This window comes from Triturus cristatus, chromosome 8 (genome assembly GCF_964204655.1).
Source record: "Triturus cristatus chromosome 8, aTriCri1.1, whole genome shotgun sequence".
NCBI lineage: Eukaryota > Metazoa > Chordata > Amphibia > Caudata > Salamandridae > Triturus > Triturus cristatus.
The window spans coordinates 1,286,790,531-1,286,814,318 of record NC_140591.1 but is presented as its reverse complement, the minus strand read 5'-3'; the positions used below and the strand labels follow the sequence as shown (position 1 = coordinate 1,286,814,318).

The following is a 23,788-nucleotide window of genomic DNA, read 5'->3' as shown; positions in this document are numbered from 1 at the left end:
ACAGAGAAAAACAGAGCAGATGATTCAAACAGCTGCTCTGTATTTCACTAGTGCACTTCCCGCAGGACAGCTTGAGTTCACTGCTACTCTGGGGGCAGCACATTAACAGTAGAAGGGTGCACTGTCCCAGTTTTCAACCGCTACCTGTTTTAAGGTGCACTGGGAGCAAAAGGGGACAGTGTGCCCCTTGCATAAAATGGCCCTTGTCATGTTATGGAGACTAGATATATGTGCATGGACAGGACAAGTTAGTAACAGACCACTGAAGTGTACTCAAAAGGGATTTATTCCATTGAGTCCATAAATCAAGGATTATCTTTAAAAATACACTTTAATAGTTCAGAAACAGAAAGCAGAGATCATCCTATGTTATCCCCTTCCTATGCAACATGGCAAGAGTGGGTAACTTAGTTCCCAAGATTATCATTCAATTTTTTTTTATAACACTGGGTGAAATCTAAATTGTGTTACTTAAAAAAATTTACATAATTACATTTGTTTTTTTATTATTGTACATAGAAAACGTGTACATGTACTAAATGTGTCTTTTCTGCATGGTCACCCCAGATTTAAATGTTTTCCTGGATGCTACTTTTTCTAGTATTATGACTCCATGCATAGTGACACCAATATTCAGGGCCACAGTGTATGTGCTCTGGACCTAAAATGGTATTGTTAGATTGGTTTCATCCAATTGATCTATTTATCTGTGCTGTAGAACCATTGTTGATGACATAGCACATGCGTCTGTCGCATGGAAGGTTAAATGTCATGTGACGACTGTAGTGTGCGTTTTTATCACCCATATGTATAGCTAAGATATATGTGTACCAAGAGCATTCTGTCTGGGCTGCAGTTTGAATGCCCAGCAGTGACAAATGACAGAGAAAATGACCTTTGCCATGTTGTAGAAGCCTATTTGTCTGTAATCATAAGTAAACTCCAAAGTGTGCCTTGTAAGCCTACAGGACAGGGTGCAAATACATAGCAATATGACACACTATATATTGGGTTAGTTTACTTTCTGAGTGAAATAAATCCAAATGCTATTTCACTGTATAGGCTTTGCTAGTCTTTTTCCTGAACAGTTCTACATGTGATTACATTGTTTATTTCCCGTCACCACTCGAGGACATGCTAGAAAAATGCTTCAAAGTTATTTCCTACTTAAGTTTCAAAATCTGATTTAAATGTAAATGGACAAGGAATATTGCAAAAAGTGTACTTTAGCCTGCTTCATTCCCATGGTAAGGGTAGCTAATTTCCAAAATAATAAACCCATCCCTGACTATGCTACTCTTTTTTTATTGGCAATAAGTGCTTTTCATTACAAGCCTAAATGAGCACGTAAATTGTTCAGATCCAAAGCTGGTTATATTGCCCAAAGCAATGTATGTAAAAGGTATAACATATTAAAAAATAAATCACACAATAGGCGTGAAAGGCGTAAAGTGTACCATGAAAGAGAAGTGTTTACATTTCAGAATTTACAACCAGGTAAGGGGTTTTCTCTTTGCTAAGACCACAGTGCATATAAAGGCCACCACTTCAGATAACCTGCAACAGAAAATCTGAGATTGCATCATGATTTTCAAAGGTGGGGGTCTCCTCACTTGGCCAAAATCTTCTTCTGAAATTCATGAAAATAGATTTTCAAATCTCAAAGTATATCTCTAATACAAAGCCGATGGAATATTTTGAGGAAAAGTCCATTGTTTGGAAGCCTGTCCTTTGTACTTCCTAAACTGTCTTGATTGGAATAGCATAATACAATTTAACTGCACAGGCAACACAACAGGAAGTACACACTCGTATTTCTGCTATTGCCAATCTTTCTTTTGATGACTATGCATTTCATGAGACATCCATAGCTTAAGAAATCCTTCATGGGGCCTTGCAAAGTCAGAAAGAACACTGGGCTGTGGAGTTAGTGTCTTAAAGCTAAAGGAAGACATGCTCACCAAGGAGAATGGACATTAATGTTCATTTCAAAACAAGATGCAATTAATTCAACCTTGAGCTAAAATCCATAGAAATAAAGTTACTTGAAACTGAAAGAAATTATCATCCGAAAAGAACAGTTTTCCTTGCTGGTTTGGAGAAAATGCACCGAAAAATACCAACAGACGAGAAAGTATAAGGAACACGTGAATTTTACACACGTTGTCAACTGCGTTCTTTTGAATCAGTGGAATTGTAATATTCGTGAATATCGAAATATGTTAAGTATGAAATGTTTGAGCTTTACTTTCTTTTTTCCCTTTTCACAGGTTTAACTCGCTATTCTCAACAGCGCTCTGATGTTGGGGTGTGACGGACTACCCTAAAATACTATATAAAATTGCAAAATAAAATTTATTTTCATTTTGTGCTGCACATATTTTAATCCTGCTATCATGACCACATTAACCCATGACCCCTTTCTCTTCCCCTTAACTACTTGCAACACTACTCCCTGGTTTTTGGTATATTGTTATTTATAGAGCATATCTCTTATTTATTTTAATATTCGCTGCTGTTAGTGGTCCATGCTTTTTTCTGATGTTTTACTTCGCCTCATAAAGTAATCCATCATTCCAGGACTGCATTCCTGCATCAATGCTATTGTACGGGCGTTTCAGCGTGTCTTGCCTCTCTAAATTGTTAAATATTTTAAGGCATCTCACACTATTGCTACTTGTTGAGCCACCAAGTCTTGTTTTCAATATATGCACAATTTATACTTAAGACAAATATTTGCATACCCTTAATTTAAAGGAGAATATTTGGACAATTTGGGCCGTTCTGAAAACCCACCTGCATGTTAACATTGGGTAGAATCCAGCACGATTTGGTAATGTTCATCTCAAATATATGTTCTCAATTTACACTGCAAAAAAAGCTATTGTGAGCATGGAAACCAATTAACTCTAAGGCCCCATTTCAAATTTAGAGTTTAGAATTTGTCGCAAAACATTATTAAGTAAAGAAGGGAATGTGTTTGTCAATTTGACAGGTCAGGTCTTAGTACGTTGTTGAGCCAGAGAAGGCCTTATGAATTAGAAAGCGTATTAATTAGAAGATACTTGCCTTTTCCTCCTATTTTTGATAGTGACTGAACATGGTTTTGCAGGTGATATGTTCTCTTTTTACAATGTCATTTTTGCTTTATCCGCTCTTTGTGCTTCATTTGCACTGCATGTTGTATCCCTCATTGTGTTTCCCTCTGTATTTGGACATCTTAAGTCACCTGGAATAAATTTGTAGTAATTATCACATTGTCTCTAGCTTTATGGCAAATGAATGAAGCCTACTCATTTCATTATCATGCTAGTCAGAAGGTCTGAACTTACTACAGCTCCCATGCTGCTAGGATCTAGCAGCAGAGAGGGACCACAAGGCAGGGATCGCATGGATGTACACCTTTGCACATGTTTTCATTTGCCGTGTTATGCGTTGTGCATTTACCAAAGCCGTTGTTGGATTTCATTTTGTTTGCATGGTTTGATTTTGTCTTCATATGTTTGTGTCTTTTTATTTTTTCCATTCACCAGATGTTCCAATCACTTTGTTTTCAACCACTATCATCCCCTCTTTTACCACTGAAACTGTCACAACCTCTGTAACCATAACAACCTGCACAAGCACATCTGCAACCGTCTTCACCGGAGGTACTGTATCTTTCTTTTCTTCCAATCAGAAGCAAGTGCACTTTGTAGATAGGGAGTAGTAGGCGACTGGCAAGCTTAGGCGTACAAGTCCAGCCTTGAAATTAAGTGATTGTTGTGTGACTACGATGTGTGAATGGCCATAGTGACTCAGCATTACAGAAATAAATTAGCATTGTGTTTTCAACATGCTTTCAATGTTTGTGATCTGTAACAGTATGTTGTGAGCTGTCTTGCCAAATGTTTTTCACACCAGACATTTGAAGCCAAGATGAATCAACACTGCATCAGATGTTTTTTATAAACTAGAATTACATTGTTCACATCCTAATTTGCATGTCATGGGGTAGAAGTGGAGAGTAGTGCTGTTACATTCATTAATCTAAGCAGAATGGCGTAAGGATATGAATGTAGTACTTTTGTCACTAGATTGGTTATATTCTGAATTAGCTATGGCATGCTACAGCATGGAACTGAGGGGCCCACAGGGGGCAGTTCCCCCAATTTAGCAGGTGACCGTCGCCCCACAAGCCCCAAAGCTGAAAAATAAAATGGTGATACAGTTTATTTATTACCATTTTATTTTTTAGCATTTTAGCAACCCATCCCAAACTAAGTGTCTGGATGGGGTGGGGCCATCACTGCCGAGTGGCAGCAGCAGGGAGCTGTGCACTTTAAAATGGGCATGTCTCGTTGGCCGGCCATCTTGGGCTAACCAACCAGACATGCGCATTTTAAAGTTCTCTAATTCAGCTGTCTTAAACAGCTGGATTAGAGAAAACGCAGACTGCCAGTGCTCTTAGGAGCACTGGGAGAGCCTGCTCTATCCAATCCTGGTGCTTCTTTCATGCTGTGAGAGCAGCGCCAGGATTGGGTAGTGTAATTTACTGCATCCGGAGAGTCCTGGAAGGAACTCAAGAGAGGAGGACGTCGCGTTACAAAGGTAAGTGAATTTATTTATTATGTTTTTATGCCTACCCTACCAACCTTGGTACAAACCATCCATCACTGGGGGCTCAATCTGTTCTGTACAGGGCCTCCATTTTTCTTTTTGATCCTGGGGTTTGTTGTGCACTTTAGGGCTCATAAACAGGGGCTAAGACACTGAGCGCTAGACGTTGAGAGTGGAAAACAGTTATTTGCGTGCTATTAGTCACTCCTTTAGTCCCCCTAATGATTCAAATTGTCAGAGTGGTAAACTGATCTTCACTGACACCTTGGAAACATAAAATCAAGAATGAAAGTGATACATTCCAACAAAAAGATATTTTTCCTTCAAAATTATAGCTTGCAGTAGTTCTGGTTCGTGCTGTTACTTTTACAGGAAAGCGTGTCGTAAACTAATGTGTTTATAGACTGCCTTTGATAAAGTATTGTTCTGTGATCGATACGTATAGGGTTATTTAATCTTCGTGTGTCGTGAGTTATTGTGTAGCATATAGTGCAGCTCCACGAACATTTTGATGTTTCATTTTTTAGGTGCTGTGTAAGTTCTTGTTTTGTGTAGTTTGGTGGCAATGGGGTGAATTCATGAGTTAATGACTATGAAGTGTATGGGCAGGTGTGGTGATAATACAGTCAGGTTGCCCTTTCTCTGTGCATTCAAATTTACAAACACTGGCTGCACTGCCAAAACGGTACCCTGCGCCAATAGCACTGCAGACTGCCATGTAGGCCTTTATTATAAGTCAAGCAGTATACCTAGGGGAACAGATCTGAGTGTGCTGCACCAACACTTACCAGGAAGATCAGAGCCAGTTTTACCACATGGGTTTCATCACCTGGTGAAACCACCAGGAGATAAACAGACACATTCAATCTGCCGAGAAACTGTAGAACTTTACAAGAATTCAAATGATTCTGCTTTCAAGGCCACTGAGACTTCCTGATGCTGTCACCTCTGTCCAGAGTCCTGAGAATGCTGCCTGAAGAACCCTGGCGATGCAACTGCAGGGCTATGTAAACACATGTTAACGAAAAACAATATTAGCTGCTGCTTTAAACACAGATGGTGCACTAATTATTGATTTAGAAAGCGCGGAGCAATGTAGTACAGAATCAGAATCAGAATCAGAATCAAAACCACTTTATTCGATTAGTTAAAATCATAAAAGTGTACAATACATTTACACAGATAAAGAGGAAAAACAATCCATTCATATACATATTAAAAAAAATAATAATTTACCCCGGTGATTCCCAATATAAAAACTAATTGATCTCTTCCAAAGCAGTCAATCTTGATTTCCTTGATCTAATACAGGCAACTAAAAAGCTAGCCACACAAAACATAGTTGTTGGTGATTCCATTAATTGCAAAAATAATAATGCTGGTTTTACCTGGACAAAAGCCTCCTTTCTTAAAATAGGCCGGATAAACCTTTTCCTGGCCTCTAGGTACAATGGACAAAAAAATAGGAAATGCATCACATCTTGGGCAGAAAAGTTGTCACATCTGCAAGGAACCCCCTCTTCAGAACTAAACCAACCCTGCGGAACACTTAAAACCTGATGTATTTGGTTAAAACGAAACTTTGTCAAAAGCCACCTATGATAATTGTTCGTAACCATAGATAAATATGGGTGCATGACCGTGGATAAATTAAGCAAGAGGTGAGCCCTGACTGAAATTTTACCGAGCTCTTGAGATTCTCGCTCAACCTCGCAGTGCTTAATAAAATACGTCTTGACCCACCCTAAATCAGCTTTCCTTAAACTTTCGGGGTTGGAAAAGAGTTCAGGTCGTCCTACCATCTTTGCAATTAATTTAATGTAAGACAGCCACTGAATATTCTTCCAATTATCCAATTTAGAACATTCTTTCAAGATATTGTGATTCATTGTAAGATCCGGGTTCAACCAGGTTCTTATCCATAGCAAAAGTGGGGCTAACTTTAAAATGTCAGAGATATATCCCGTCCCCAATTCTAGATGTACTGAATAGGTCGCAGTGGATTGGGGGAGGCCAAGAAGGGCTCGGAAAAATTTATTCTCTTCTACTTGGATGGATTCAAGGTTAATATACCCCCAAATAGCGGCCCCATACCTAGCTACTGATAGAGTTTTAGCTTGGTAAATTTTCAAAATAGTCTCACAGGGTTTCCCTCCCAACCTTTTTGCGAAGCTCAAAATTACAGCCGAGGAACTACGCACAGCTTTCACCTTTGTAGTTACTTGGGGTAACCAGTTGCCTTTATCGTCAATAACGATGCCCAGGTAGGTGAAAACTTTTACTCTAGAAATAGCCGCTCCGTTGCAATAAAACGTTTTAAGTTGGTTTTTTCCCTTCCCCAATGCCATTATGTGGGATTTGCCGTTATTAACCACCAGGTCCAAAGATGACATAAAATTACCAAAAGAATTCAATAGTCTTTGAAGACCAAGTGGAGTCCGTGCCAAGAGAACGGTATCATCCGCATAAAGAAGCACAGGTACGGGAATACCATCAATCCTAGGGATATCAAGGGAGGCAGCTAGCAAACTATCTTCCAGGGAATTTATATACAAAGTAAATAGCAAAGGGGCAAGAATACACCCCTGGCGTACCCCTCTACCAGATTTAAAGCTAGCAGTGCATTTCACCTCCTTAGTCATCCTAATTGAGGCCTTCAGGTCTTTGTGTAGTTCTGCCATAAAATACACGAGGGGCTTATCCAAGCCTAACTCTATGAGTATCGACCAAAGCTTAGACCTGTTAACCAGGTCGAAAGCCGTAGACAGGTCCATGAAACCTGCATAAATCGATCCCTCAGAAGCTTTGGTGTACTTTGCGATAATTAAATATAAATTCAGGCATTGGTCCTCTGTACCCCTCCCTGATCTAAACCCATACTGGGCGTTAGAGATGACACCTTTGTCAGTTGCCCAGTTATTTATCCTGGCCAGGATAACTTTTCCCAAAATTTTGAACGAGGAATCTAACAGGGATATAGGTCGATAGCATCTAGGATCACCCCTTTGACCCTTCTTGAACACAGGGATTATAATAGACTGGGACCATGATTTCGGTGGGGCTACTGAAGATGCAGAGTTAAAAACATTTAACAAAACTTTGGCCCAGTACTTGGGATTAGCCTTGTACAACTCCGTAGGCACCTCATCCGGACCTGGTGCCTTACGACCGGCCGAGCCCTCAATTGCTTTCTCCACCTCTTCAATGGAAAAAATGATAGGAGGGAGGGGAGAGCTAGAAATTGGGATCTTAAATACTTCCTGCTCAAGATTACTCCCATAAATATTTTCAAAGTGGGCTAGCCAGTCTTCCTCTGGGATATTTAATTCCAACGCCATGTTCTGGGTACCGGATAAAAAAGGAGAATTAATAATTTCCCAGAATTTGGAACTATTTTTCAGGGTAGCGTTATCCATTAGGGCTACCCAAGCTTCTTCTTTTATTTCCCTCTTCCGTGTCATTATTACTTGAGAGTATGCTTTCCTTAACTGTGTGACCAATCCTTTGTTCCTCGGTTTTTCATTAAGGGCTTTTTTAAGTTGTGTTAAAGCTGAAGTACAGCTATGATTGAACCAACCTTGGTCAGTTTTGGGTTTAACAGGGCTTCCTTTGGTGGTAAGTTCCGTAGCTACTTGAGAACAAATGGTTTCAAAGGCCATTATTATATCTTTGTCATAAGAAGATGGGTCGGTACATGTATTTAATTCGAAACCAACCTTTGAGATAATTGAATTAAAAAAATCTTCAGGGATAACCTTGGACCATTGTAATCTCCTCCCTTGATCTTTAGCATTCACCGAAACCACCACAGGAGTCAAGTTACGTTTATCTATAATTGGAAAAACGTTGGCCAAGATCAATATCACCGGGTTGTGATCGCTAAAACAGGAGCGCTGGGCGTTATAAAAAAGTACATAATTTAAAAGCCCTGCTGATAAAAATATATAGTCAATTATAGTTTCCCTATCCCTAGCAACATAGGTGGGGACACGAGAATGCATATCCCGAAATCCAACCTCATAGAGATCGGAATTTGCCAAAAGGGACTCCATGGCAACCCCTTTAGAACTATGTTCAAAGTGTTGGGGGTTTGAAAATTCAGGGCCATCCTTATCTCTATAGTGACAATTAACATTGCATAAATGAACATTAACCCCTTGAGTGCCCCGCCCTTTCCCCGCCCTGTGCCGGCCCTTTCATTAGCGGGCGGGGTTCATGACGAGATAGTCTCATCATGGGCACAGCGCAACCGCGGCCCATGACGAGACCATCTCGTCATGGGCACTCAAGAGGTTAAAATCACCCATCAAAATATAATGGCAAAAAGTGGTATGATTGTCCTTATAGGATTTTAAAAATTCGGTCAGCCAGAGGATATGCTCGTTAGGGGACTCTTCTTGCTGGGAATTATAGCAGTTGATTAACAAGAACTTAACATCATTTGCCAAACTAACTTCCAAAATAAGACAATTATAGGAAGTACTTACAACCTTCTTGACACAGCCCAAAATATTTACAGTAACGAGGAACATGAGGCCTCCCCTATCTCTTCCCGCATTAGAACTCTGGGCCGGTACAAAATAAGAGGTATAGTCATCCATCCAGAAGTCACAGTCCTTGTCCCAAGTCTCTTGAAGGGCAATGATGTCATATAGTTGTAAGGTGTCTAACCAACCACGGTCACTCTTCTTTGACCGTAAACCCGCAATATTCCAACTCATAAATTTTATGGTTTCACCTGAATTAGAAACAATATTAACGGAGTTTGATTGTGAGGTTCCATGGTGCATTAGGGTTTCAGCATTTACTCTGGGGACAGGATTTACCACACTAGCGCTCCCCTGAATTACAGAATCCTCCTGTCAATCACAGGCGTCTAGGCCTGAGAGTACCTCAAATCTATTTCGGGTGATAATGTTATGGTCTTCCCTACAAAAAGTTGCCCTATTGTCCCACTGGGGTTCTGGAAACCTCTGGGGGACCCTAGCTAAAACGGGTTTTGACAATACAATACAAAATATTTACAGTGCAAAGGAGCTCTGTACTAGCAAAAATAAATATTTAAGAGGAGTATATTACATATTAGGTGAATTACGATGCGTTCATCTTCACGTTTGTTCAACTGCTCTCTTTGTCATGCTAGGCGTGTGTCCCCCCCTCCCAAAACATCTTTATTTAATACATTTTCGTCCCATACTAAATCATATTCCTGCAATCGCCATGGTTTTCTGAAATTATTTTTGAAATTATTTTCGTGCTTGACATCTCTTCCTCCCCGGCGGCTTCATGTAGTGTAAATACTTTCTTTCTTCCTCCCAGTTCATTCATTTCTCACTGCCTCCCTGGCATGGAGAATTGTACCTCCCTAATCTTAACTTTATCAAATGTTATGAAAACATCATCAGTTAAGATATAGTATAAAGTATCTAAGCAATTAAATATGTTTAATGTTTCCTCTATAATCTCTCCCTATATATATTCATTTCATATATCTTTTTAAACATTGATTGTATCTTTCAGGTAGGATATACATTTTCCGCTTGTCTTTAGATCTTCTAAATTCGTCAAAGCATGGATATTTGACAAAGCCAGTACTTCCAAAGGCTGCACTGGAATGCATGGACACCATGTAGGAATTGCCAAAGGTCGCAGCTGCGACACCTGGCTTTCCCCTTTAGACCCTAGTAGAATGTGTGCCAGGTACAGGGGATCAGCTTATCTTTGGATGTCGGTTTTGGTTCCACTTTCTTTGATTTCTATCATTTCTTCATCACACTAATAGTGACTAATAATATTCAAAATTATTGTAATACAAAACGAAGTACAGTTAGCTGGAATATGACCCTATCTGGTACAGTATGTTTATGTGAAAGAGTGTGTGTATGAGTGAATGTATGTGTAAACAAGTGTGTGTGAGTGAAAGTAAAGGTCAAATGACGTGTGAGGCCGCTCCCGCTACCCCAGGCATTTTGCAGAAATGATGTCTATGCTGTAACGATTGACATTTCTAGAGATAATACTAACATCAAGCTTAGGGCACCCTGTTAATTGATGGGACAGCATCTTTAGTCCTGACGCACAAAACACTGCCAGACTCAATGGCGTCTTAAAGTCGGAGTCATCGAAGTGGAAATGATAAAAACATTCACTCATCCGGGGATCTTGCGCATGCTTCTGATACGGACCATTTTGTAGTGCCTCACATCATGTTATGAAAGACACATTAAGAACTTCACATGCATGAAATCTAACTATTTACCACCCACAGCAGGACAGACTGTTATTTTTCACTCAATCTACAATGCAGTTTTTACCTCAGTGGAACACAAAATGTAGCTACAGTTTATATTGGGAGGATTGCCTCTCTATGGTTGTCGACAAATTTTGATCTCTAAATACATTGAAAATGAAGTCAAAAAGTTGTATCACTTGCCCTTTGAATGTCATACATTTTCATGAAAACAGCCTAAATAGTTGCAGCTTTAGCATCCTTTACTCTTAGTTGTAGCTGAATGGACACTATAGGAACGGGCATAAACTGTCAATTTTCCATGACACAACAATATCAAATACTTGGAACTATAGCTAAAAGCTAAGTGTAAGTTGCCTTTTTTAACTAGTCTTTATTAAAAATGTAACCCAGTGCACCCAATTGGTCAAAAGTAACCAGGATAATAGATCACAATATATCCATAATTTTTGGGTCTAGTAATCCTTCTACCAGAGGTTTAGGTCAGGCTTGTTGAGTTAATATATGTATGCCAAATTTGAAAAGCATGTGTTTGAGACGAAAATGTCTGTATTTTCAGAACACATATCCTGATGTTTGAAGAAAAATGATTAGATTTCCAAAACATATTTAATATTTGAGTGATAAATCATGTGGCATTGAGCAGATGTATAACTCATAATATTACCTTTGTTCCAGGGGCATTTCACCCAAGACTGTTATGCTATACCAACGTGTAAGCACTCAAATTGATAACGCCTTTTATACATTACTGCTGGCAAACCTGCCTGATGCACTGAAGTGATCCCTGCTAGTAATCTTGCATATGCTGCCCTCTAATGTAATCTTGTCTCATGTTGTCACTATCACAACACTAATATTAGTAGCTCAGGATGATTTTCATCAAACATATGTAGTTCTCATTGTAAAAAAGTTGAAGACCTCTGGCTTAGATAGAAAGGGACCGATTACGATGCTGGCCGTCTCAGAAATCGGAATGACCGACCGACGGTCGGCTGTCCTGACCTCCTGACTAGGATGCGCCCGAACACTGTTTGGTAGCATTCTGGCATTTCCCTATGGGAGCATGAGTTATGGCCGTCAACAGGCTGTAGTACATGCTCCCATAGGGAAATGGGAGGTGGTGTTAATCCCTGCACCCCGTGGCAGGCACCTTCAGGTGCCTGCCACGGGGTGCAGGGATTAACAGGAGGCACCATAGGTGCCCCCTCTACCCCAAACCGGAGGCCGTAAAGCTAGGTGGCCTCATACTCGCTCTCCGACAGGCTTTCCATGTCAGAAAGCCCAACATGGAAAGTCTGCTTGAGTCCCAGTGTCGTAATCATGAGAGTGTAAAGGGCGCCCCTTGGGATTACAGGGCAGTCTTTGACTGGCCAACAGATTCCTTGAGCTTGTCAGAAGCCAGCCGGAATAACCACCCAGTTTAATTTCCAACCGCAAGCATTGTAATGAGGCGGTCGGAAGTTAAACCGAGATGAGGGCCGCATCGTAATCGGCCCCTGAGTCATCCCAAAGAAAACTTTCAAAATAAACTTAAACATAAGTGTGAAAGAATCCCAAAAGCAAGCATGCCCAAAATATGAAATAATAACCTCACCAGGAAAATAGTAGTTGGGAAACCTAAGAATGAAGGGGTAGAGACCTACCCTCAGCTGTATCCAAGAATGGCTTCAATATCAAATAGCTGCCTACCTAAAGAATGTAGGCATTTATGAGCATTTAATATCTGTATGTCCAGAACAGAAATAGGGCATTCATTCTACATAACTGCATTATTTCTGCAGAATACCTTGACGCGGATCCCTTTTTATGCACTATACTCGCCCAGTTTACTATAAGTGTCTAAATTCCCTTTGTTTTAGGCATTTCTGCACGTTTGCAGTGTCTGATTGCTCAGAAATGGCTGTATGAGACATATTAGAAGTAAATAGATCACCTGACGATACAAGCATGCTGCACCATGCTCGTGTTCCATTTCTTATATGGTGCTTCACATAGTGGTAGCCAAACACATTTGTTGAAGTTTTCCACAAATTTACTGCTAATTATTTTATGATGAGCAGCATTTTTCATACTCTCTGGCAAGATTATCTGTGATGAATATTTCGGTTCTTGATGTCAAAAGAAGGTTGTCTAAATATGAATGCAGGGCTAAGAGTTAGACCAGATCTCACTCATAAACCATGCATAGATGTTATGAAAAATCAAAGGCTCAAGACACCAGGGTGCAGTTTTTAGTAATATAGAGTGAACAATGAAATCTTTCAGAAGAGATGACCAGATACAGAGAATACACAGAGAACTAAAGCAAGAGATACATTGATGTATTAATTTAATATCAATGAGACTTTAAGAGCATAAATCATGAAGATCCATGATCTAGTATATGAAGTGAGCTACCATTTCTTGTAATAAATGAATATGGGACATTCTCTCCATTATTTGCTCGGCGGGATGAACAAATAAATTTGAATAAAGACATAGACTTTTTAGATTTCTAAATTGGAATGTAGATGTGCAAATCAGAAATAAATGGAATAAAGACATAGAGTTTTTAGATTTCTAAATTGGAATGTAGATGTGCAAATCAGAAATAAATGGAATAAAGACATAGAGTTTAAAAGATTTCTAAATCAGAATGTAGATGTGCAAATCAGACCAAGTATGTGGTCGGTTGAGTGGGGACAGCACTGAGGCTGTGGAGTCAAATGCTGTGAGAAAAATAGAGGTAAAAAAAACAAGAGCATTTAGAGTTCTGAAGCAATCTATTTGTTAGTGCCCATGCACTCTGGCTTAGATATTGGCTCTGGCAGGTGGTCATTCATAGGCAGTCCATACACCGCCTCTTAGTCATTTGTTGTGAACAATTTCTGGTTAGTGAATAAGACCCTGCTTCTCAGTTGGTCTTAGATTTCCAATCCCTGTGCAAACCTCTGTTTTATGCCAAGTTGAGTGGTACTTACAGCACCCCCAGTACCAAGTATGTTAAATACTTCACTCTTCATTGGCAGGTCAAACCTGCCAGAATTTAACAGGGGAAAACAATATCGTATTTAGCAGGACACATGGATTTTGGTGCATTAAACACCAAAATCTGCATGTTATTACACGAAAAGTCTGAATAGGTGTTGTTTATTGCATTTGATTAGTTCCTAACCTCCACAGAATTGTATTTTATCAGGTATGATAAATAGCACCTACTCCTCGGTGCCTAATTGTTACATCCCTAAAAATGTCCTTTTCAAAATCCCTAAGTGGAGTGATTTCACCATAAATTCCTACAGTGTCCTTACCTGTCAATGGGATAGGCTTTCTCAGAAACATGTCATGAGCTTGTGAGTGAAATAGGATTTATTGTCTGACATCTTGAAGCACACAATGTTTACTCAACAAAATCTATGTAGTAGCTTGACCCTGCTACTGTACTCCCCTAGGATACTGAGAATGCAGAACCAATGGCTGGGCAAATGGTCCTCTGCCCATGCACACCAACGTCATTAAACCATATTTAGTGAATCATTATCCACGTTCAAGTTTATAGGCATTGATTTTCACACAGCATGAACATTAAGTATTCATACACGTCTTTGTAAAATGTGTTATAAAAATAGTTTTGTATTTATTTGGTGTGCTGGGTCTGTCTAAGATGAACATCAAGGATGGGGTCTAATATGAACCATGAGAAATGTATTCTGCATTTTTGCTTTCTCCGCCCATTCCACTTAATCATTCTCTTATCCCAGCATGCATCACTCGGATGCCGCTAGGTCAGGATCTCTGTCTGCAGCATCCTCAAATGCACCAACACAGTACATGAGAAGGCAGGAACTGACAGCCTTTGCTTGATTTCTAAAGTGCAGTGACATCAAGTTTTTATTTGGAGCCCCCTAGTAATTCTATATTCGGGGGTCACCAAATGCCAAGTATAATTTCTATTAGTGTTACCTCGTGTCTCTCTCTTCTACAACCCTACACAACTGTCTCTTTTTCAGTTTGCAGGTTCTTTTAAATATCTGTTTCTATTTTTGCTACTCTTTTGGAAATGTTTGATAATGAAAAATACATTTCAGTTCCCAAAAATAGGTCTGGTGTTTACCTTCTATAACCACTGACACAAAATAAGCACTGCTGACAGCTGTCACATCCAGAAAAGCAACACTGAATTGTTGCTCTGGGCTTACTTTTGCTGCTTACTGTTGTCAAGTCTGAAAAGAAATGCCAGATGTTTGAAATCCTGTAAATATACCTTGGAAAAAAACCTGAGGGTTAACTTTACCTATAAAGTCATGTTATATTAACTAATCGTGCCTGTAACAAGAAGATAACATCAGGAGTCGCATGTAATAAAATATTAAAGCTGACTAGTCATGTTACATTGGCCCATGTCCTGTTCTATGAAAGTAAATGGTGCAAAGCTTCCCAAACCTTGTCTCTAGGTACCACACAATGAAAAACTCACTTTTATAGCTAAGGTTCACAGAGCTTGTGTTTGGTTTCTTGTGGACAATTTTCCCTTACCCAGACTGTGGTAAAGTGTGAGAGAACGTGGTCTAGCCATGCTACAGGAGACAGGACCACATCTCTGAGGAAATACATATTAAATATATTTAGGGAGGGATAGTAGAGGGGAGTGGGCCAGTACTAGAAAATCTTAAATGGAGGACATAAGGAGGAGAGAGGTAAGGTTAAAAAGGGTGGGTGCAGCTCCATAAAATGTGTATGGAACAGACACAGAAGTTGGAAAGGGATGTCAAAATAGGCCATTCGACTTTCTGAAATGAGAGAAAGAGCATATTCACAAAGAACGTACCATACAGGGGTCATGTTATGTATAGGGCACACTTTCCCTGTGCACCTTCAACAGGTGTGCCGTGTTCATGCAGGGAAAGTGCACCCTATTAGGATGAAGCTGCGAATTTGTGCTACCCTGGGGGCAGTGCATTCAAGTGAAATATGGAGCAGCTGCTTCAAAACTGCTCCATGCTTCCCTTGGCAGGCAGCATCCACCACCTGGACTTTAAATACGGGAGAGAGATCCCCATGCAGGTGGGTGCAGTGAGTGACTACACACACCTGCAAGGAAATATCTGGAGTGTTCATAGTATCCCTTTGACCCCTCTCCTGAGGGCTGCCATCAGGGGGCGCACTGATAGTGCATCACCTTTTTGTGACATACTGACCGTGTACCTCCTGACAGCTGGCACGGGCTCAGAGGAAAAGAGATTTCCTCTTTGGCAAGGGGCCACACCCCTATGCAAAAGAGGGAACGCCATCTAGAGATAGCGCAGGTGCAACATGTGCGCCAGGCTATCTGTATTACAGAAGGGGCTGCAAAAGTGTCTGTGGTCCCTTCTTTAATACCAAAGTGCCACCCGTGAGCACAAAGCTCGCGCAAATGCTCATTGTGCCAAAACAGGTGGGCAGACACAAATACCTCAACTGCACATAATGAGTATCAGCAAAGTCAATAGGTCAGAATCTCATTTGCCGGTGTGCTGCACGCTTCAATGTTGGTCAAGACTTATAGGCTTTGCCAATGCTGTGAAAAAGCAACAGAAAAGGATTGCTTTCCACAAAGAATGTAACCAAGAAAAAAAGTACAGAATGTGAGAAATTCTGTAATGATTGAGTGTATTATTGAAATGTAAATACACCCTTCATTCCTATGGGGCCCCTTTCTGGAAGGTGGGATGTAACACCAGATTCCAACAGCATGAGGTGAGAAAGCAGTCCTCCTCTAATTGGAGCGAAAGCCCATTCTGTAATTAATTTGCAGAATTAGTAACAATACACCTTACAGACAGCTGCACTGTCAGGCCTGTTTTAAGAAGGATTTATTGTAAGTCCTTCAGAGGTGCTCGACCTTCACTCTCGAGCCTCTGTTTGGACAAGGAACTCATCTGGCATACCCTTAGAATGCTGATATGTTTCTAGTGTATTTCTTGTATCACTATGGTTACATTTTTCTTTTTGAAGCTTTTCAGCTTATGAATATTGATGACAGAGTAGCAACCAACATGATTCTCAATCCAGCATCGGTCTTATGCATTGTATGCCGTATTCATTTAGGGTCTCTGTTAGCTTCTTGCTTTGTTATTTTCCTGTTCCTATACTATAGGGTAGCAATCCTAGTGCAGCAATCTGAGCGCTTTAAAAAACTGCTAACATAACAAATATCATAACAGCAGCTAGTCTGATACCAGAGCCCCTTGTTTATCAAATCCTCCTGACTGTGTCATAGCCGTGTGGCAATAACAAGACACACAATAGCAAATGCTGCACGCATACATGTGTGCTCAGCCTTCAGGGTAGAAAGAGGACTAGAGGCTCTTGGTCTCCCTGTCTTCATGTAAGGATCCAAATGCATTACTTTTTGGACTCCTTTTATAAGAGATATGCCTGGCTAGGAGCTGGTGTCAGCTTTTAAAGGTAGCACAGATAGAAATTTCAACATCTTTCCTCATTAATCTGTTGCCCACAACCATAAACAAAGACACTTTCTCTGTATCAGTTTCCAATTTGTCCTAGTGATTAACAAATGTCAGAAAGTGTTTTAATGTGTGAAACTCAGTAGTGTGTGTGAATGTTATGGAGGTCTATGTGTGGAATAACACTAATCATTATCATCTGTGTATCACAGAATGCAAATTGAAGTGCTTTTGGCCCTTAATACCAGTTGTTAATTATCACCCAATTCAATAGTATGAATGGTAATATCATTTAAAGATTTATAATAAGTTACGACCTTGAAGGGTTTAAACATATGCCGTGCAGGTTACTTGAGGCCATTAAGCACACAGAAGGTGATGGGAGGAATGCTTGCAATTTGTCTAACCACTGGCAATTGATCGGGGTAGCATTCCAGCCCATCGTTCTTTTCAGTGGTGTAACAAAAAATAATGGGGCCTCCTGTAGAATGTGAAGAGAGTCCCCTGAGTCTCACATCTTTCACAGGTATTCATTGGCCTTGGACTGAATGGTGGCGTCCTCAAGGTTGAGGGACCCCTGGGGGGTTGGGAGCCCCTCTGCTCTGTAGTGGCTCCATGGGCTTGCGCTAGGCTCCTGGTTGTTTTGCCAAACATGCCACCTCCATTAGGACACAGATCAGCCGTGGCCTGTCCATATGGGCTGAGAAGTCCCGCCCCATCACCCTTTTCCTGGCAAGAAGAGTGTCTGTCAGGCTGAACAAAGGTCAGCCTGACAGACACTCTTATTGTTCATGTCAGGTAGCCAGGAGCTAGACATGCGCTAAATGCTCACGCTTCTGCCACCCTGAGCTTAACTTTGTCACGCTGAATACTTCAAAGCCTTGTGGGCGTGACCGTCTCAGTCTGGTACAAATGCTCAAGACCCAGCCCCTGTTGATGAGGGAGAGCATCACAGATTACCTTGTACCTGGGAGCTTCAATTTTAAGCCCTATAGTGTGTAGGGCCGAGTGTCAATCATTGACACTCCATCACAGAGTGGGGTGGGGTCAGCAACTCTCACTGACTGCATCCCACTCTGTGATGAGTGAGGGAAGGCAGCAGTCCCAACCCTCCTGAAACCTCTGAGGCTTTCCTCCCAAGGAGCTGCAGAAAGTACATTTTATGTTTTTGAATGTTAGGTATGTGCATGCGTGTTTGAATAAATGAATCAATTTGTTGTGAGTGTGAATACATGGTTGTGAGTGTATATGTGTGCGTGTGTAACCCACCCGTCCCCCCTGTCAAAATTACCTGTCGCTACTAACCCAGATATATGAAAATCTTTCTTGACCCTGCTTCAACAGGAACGAATATAGCATGTTACTACGCATGCTTTTACATTGCGTCCCATTACAACGCTGTCGTTACAACGACCCCGTTGTTAGAACATGATACCTTTACATCGCAAGTTGTTAGAGCGACTTGCTGTAGGGGGCGCGCTGGACTTTGGAGTGGTATAATTTACTATTCCAACTCCAGCGTGTGCAACAGTAAGGAAGGCGTTGGAACAGTAAATTATACTATTCCTTAGTTTAGATCGCCCCCTACAGCAAGTCAATCTAATGACTTGCGATGTAAAGGTATCGCATAAAAACACCGCGGTCGTTGTAACGACCGCGTTGTAAAAGCACCACGATGTAATAGCAGCGTTGTAAATGCTGTTTCCCCCCTGATTGTGGTAGGTATAGCTTGGTTAGACAAATTGCAAGCATTACTTCACATCACCTTTTGAGTGTTTTACATGAAGCCATTAACAGATGTAAGGTAACTGGCTAAGCTATCTTGCCGGGATTGGAACTTGTGATCTATGATCTAATGGGTGACCTCTGCAACCAGTGCAGTAACCTATTATTTCACTAGAATAGGAACCTGTCATCTACTGGTAGCGCAAAGTGCACTGCTACAGGCACACTAATCACTGGGGCTATTTAATGATGATGCAGACTAGATACAAGCACATTACAGGCAGCTCTCTGCAGAAAGTGGATTTACCGCTTTAACTGTTTTACTAGTTTAATAACCTGAGACTAGCTGGATCTCTGCAATAGGTGCCATTACTATCTCTGCTATCGATGCTAAAATATGTCTGTTTTGTGAACATTAACTTAAGACAGAGGTGCTTTTCTGTCTCGTTTTTAGGTCTCGCTTACGCAGCGCGAATGCGCTGCGTAGGGGGAACCTCTTGGAATCGATCCGCTTTTGTCCCCAAAAACGTGCACGCGTTGAATCGCTTTCAATGGCAACGCGTGCACATTTGGCGATTCCCTTGCGGGAGCGAGCTTTGTTGCCATGTGTTAGCAATTATCGCTCCTGGTGCTGCTCGCTCCCGCAAGGGAAACGCTTTCACTTTTGCCCCCACTTGTTTTTTTTTACTTTTAGCACGAGGCGCGCGTGCTTGTTTTTAAGTGCAGGTACTCCAGGGCAGAGTACACATTGTTGGGTTTATCATAGCAGTGACATTGAAAGAATTTGAGCAACGCTGAGAAGAGCGGTGTACCAGCTCTACCATGTGCTGCGAGTGGTCCAATGAGCGTTGACCACAATACGGCCAATCAGGTGCAAACTAAATTCCACCATGTATTTTTTATGGGTTTCCATTACTTGTTAAAATCGTGTGGAGTTCAGCTAGATTTACGCTTAAAACACATCTGTATTTACAACTGTACTTGCCTGGCTGTGGCGGGGATACTTCACTTCTATCAATCACCCCATTAGCTCCGGGTCATTGCCCACAAGTCTTTGTTGCCCTGTGAACTCTTATGGGGACTTAGAAAAGTAAACAGTGTTCAACATCTTTGTGCCATTATGTTGATTTACACTGTGTATTAAGCAGAGCTGTAATCAACCAATAGGGTGAGAGCTGATCTGCACCTTAGAAGTTTACCACTAAAAAATCGAAGAAACATGAACCCTCTGAAGAGTCACATGTTGCAACTGAGCATTAAATAAATTCTGAGTTGCAGGGGTTAAATAGGGCACGCACTGAGGGGAAAATAGCCTTGCATATCCATCAACAAATTAGGACAGAACTTGCTTAGTACAGAATGCAATAGATTTATCTGTGGGGCTCCGAGGTTCACAAAAAGCGGGTCACGCTCGAAACTACACGGGTCAGTCAACTTTATACAATCTTCAATGATCAGGGGCTCTGAGAAAATGCGCGGCTCTACTCTGAGACAGAAGAGTTTTGTAAATTTAACTAGAATAAGGACTAATTTGGAATTATCGAAAACTTCCTATGCGTTACAAGGCACAAGTGATTATTGAAAGGTAAATTAACAGTTTTAACAGAATTCTGCCTGCCGCTGCTGGTGGGGTGGGGATGCAAACGAGCATGGCTGGCCCAGCTTCTACAGGCCCCGCCTTAGCTACGGCTATGACTCCCCCTTCGAGTCAACATTTTCTAAACAATCGCTTGACCATTCCTGCCGTGAGCTCTAGGTAAGACCCACTTTTAATTTCTAATGACTCGTCATGGCCGGTTTCCTTTAAAAAAGAGAGAGAGCGAGTGAGTGATTGTGTGTGTGTTTTTCTTAATTACGCACATTTGCTTAAGTTACTAATTCACAGGACTGCGGATGCGTTAACGTGGGTCCGCATCACAAAATCACATCCAAAATGCTACGCTGGCTGTGTTTAATATTAAACAGTCTATGTGTATTCACAGCACCACTGAACAGTTTAAATACCCGCGTGGGCCCAACTCTGTCGCATTAACAGAGTGATAATGGCTCCGAGCCACATTCCGCCCGGTGCACACCCGTGAAAAAAAGTACTGCAGCACTCCTTAGAGCCCATCATAAGTGGCAGGGTGCAACAAACACCTGAGACTGTACTCAGAATTTCGACCATCTAAATAACATTGTAATAAGATGCACACTTTGACTACAGTATTGTAACCGCCTACAGTCACTCGCAGTCATGTTAAAGAAATAACAATCTTAGCTTTTTCCAAGTGTGAAAGGGAGGGGATGACTTGGAATGGGCGTCGACTAGTTCCTCCTACGGCACTAAAGTTCCTCTAGCGAGACCTATTGGCTATGCCAATGCTTGGTTTTTAAAGCCATCTTAGGAAAATCCACTTCCTCGGGCAGGTTACCCTAAATCACGTTTGGTTATACTGCAACCAATTAATCTGCGCTGAACGTACTCAGTTTGCTAATGGTTTACTTTCAAATTTGACCCGGCTCTCACATAAATGGCGTTTTTTAGGTCTCGCCTTGCTATCGCGTAAGCGATCGCAAGGCGAGACTATTGTAAAAGGGCATTTCAAAGTGCTCCCAAAAAGCGGATTGCATTGCTAGCACGTGCACAATCACGCACTTGGTGCCGACATGCACTCCGCTTTTTGGGAGCACTTCAAAGGGTTCGCTCACCCGAGCGCGCGCGCGCATGATCGCGATCACTTTCACTTTTTCTTTTCGCGTGTTTGTTATTTCTAGGCATTGGGAGATTAAGGGATTCGCCCAGAATCACAGGCTTTTGAGCTGACGCCGAGATTCGTCCCTGGCTCCCCAGTACCAACAATAGCGATCGCAAAATCGCTTTCACTGCCGCCTGCTACTTGTTTTAATTAGCTTGTTTAAACTTTCAGCGCGAGGCGCGCGCGCTTGTCTCTCTGAGCTTCAGTTTCACCGCTCTCACTCTCGTCCTCTTTTACTTTCCCTCTCTATTTCTTTTGTCTCTGCGTATGTCTTCTTCCTGTCTCTTTCTCTCTGTCTCTGTCTTTCCTCTTATCTGTATTCTCTCCGCCTCTGTCTCTCTCACTTCCTTTTCTGATACTCACTGTCTCTGTGTCTCTCTCATGAGTGGCACTCACTGTCCCCGTGTCTCTCAAGTGTGGTACTCAGTGCCCCTGTATCTACCTTAAATTTTGATATTCACTTCCCCTGTGCCTCTCTCGGGTGCGGTCTCTTACTAAATTGCATCCTTTGATGTGAGGTACTCGGCATGTAACTCAGTGCCCCTGTGTCTCTCACAAGAGTGGTTTTCACTGACCCTGCGTCCCTTCCTGGAGTGCTCACCCCGTTGCTTCGTTTGGTGTGAGATACTGACTGTCTCTCTTTCCCTCACTGGTATGGTGCTTTGTGTCCCCGTGTTCCTCTCCGGCTTGGCACTCACCGACCGCACCTCTCAGATGTGATGCTCACAGCCGCGTGCCTCTCGTGTGGAAATCAGAGCGCCTGTTTTCACCTCTAGTCTGGTACTGCCCACGCCGGGTCCCTTCAGGTGTGGCACTCATAGATGCTGTATCTCCCTCTGGCTTGGTACACAAACGCCATCTTCTCTTCAGATGTGAAACCCACTGCCCGCGTGCCCTTCTCTCGTGTGGTCCTCGCCGCTGCTGTGTCCCTGTCAGAGGAGGTACTCACTGCCCTCTCTCTCTCTCTCTCATGAGTGGTACCCACTGCATCTGTCTCTCTCAGGAGTGATAGTCACTGCCTATTTCTCTCAGGGTTGGTTGTCACTGCGCCCCACCCAGAAGTGGTATTCACTGCCCCAGTCTCAATAGTAGTACTCACTGCCCATGGCTCACGAGTGGTGCTCCTATATCTGTCATGAGTAGTACTCACTCATGCTCCTTGGAGCTCTTTTGCTTCCTCACCTCCGGCTTAGCATTAAGAGCCCCCCATATGTGTGCTTTCACTGTACAAATGGCAGAGTGCAACAAAGGCAGGACAGCGTGGAAACCTACCCCTGGGCACGGTTATCGCAGGTAAACGTCCTCGGGAGCAGTACATTTTTATCTCCCCTCCACTCTGTATGCACGCTTTCACTTTAGCAATGGCAAAGTGCAACAAACTTTAGCAGGCCATGGCGTGCTCCTTGAAGTTATTTCTCCCCCTGCTTCGCATTAAGAGCTCTCTCTCGATTTCTTTTGCACGCCGTGGTATACGTCTTGAAATTAATTTACTTCCCCCCCTCCCGCTTCGCATTAGGAGCCCTCCCTCCCCCCACTCGGAATGCGAGCCTTCACTCTAGCAATGGCAGAGTGCAGCAAAGGCAGGAAGGCACAGAAACCTACCCCTGGGCACGGACATCACAGGTGAACTGCCTCGAGAGCGGGGAGCGGTACACGTTCCCAAAGCCTTAACCCAAATAACCGTATCGGCACACTCAGAGCAATAGACTTTCAAAGATAGCACAGCGGTGTGATGTGTGCTTATACAACATCACTCTGAGCTGCCTATTGTTTGCTTCTTTATTGGACAGTAACAGCAGGTAACCCCTTAATCCTCACATCCTTGAAGTTCTGCGATATCCTGTACTTGCCAAATTGTTTGGACTGTTTTTTTGTGTGCATTTTACAGGTGTGTGTGGCTGTTAGTAAGATACGCCCGTATTAATTAGTCATTCATCTTTTCTTTTTCACGTTATAGGTGTTTCCCATTTGTTATATCGCTATAAGAGTGCATTAATCTTTTTTGCATAGTCTATTGCTCGTTTATATCGCTACATGCATGGGTTTTT

General features: G+C 41.9%; 1 protein-coding gene across 3 annotated transcripts in view; it reads left to right on the top strand.

Annotated features, from left to right (window-relative positions):
- Nucleotides 1–23,788, top strand: part of CADM2 (cell adhesion molecule 2) — a 1,670,972-nt gene that overhangs the window by 1,503,460 nt on the left and 143,724 nt on the right. For 2 of the 3 annotated variants that reach the window (XM_085623020.1, XM_085623019.1), the window contains one exon: nucleotides 3,534–3,650. The exons of the other annotated variant lie outside the window; for it this stretch is intronic. In XM_085623020.1, the coding sequence (XP_085479146.1) occupies nucleotides 3,534–3,650 (117 nt within the window). The remainder of the gene's footprint in view (nucleotides 1–3,533; nucleotides 3,651–23,788) is intronic. 3 annotated transcript variants of the gene reach the window in all.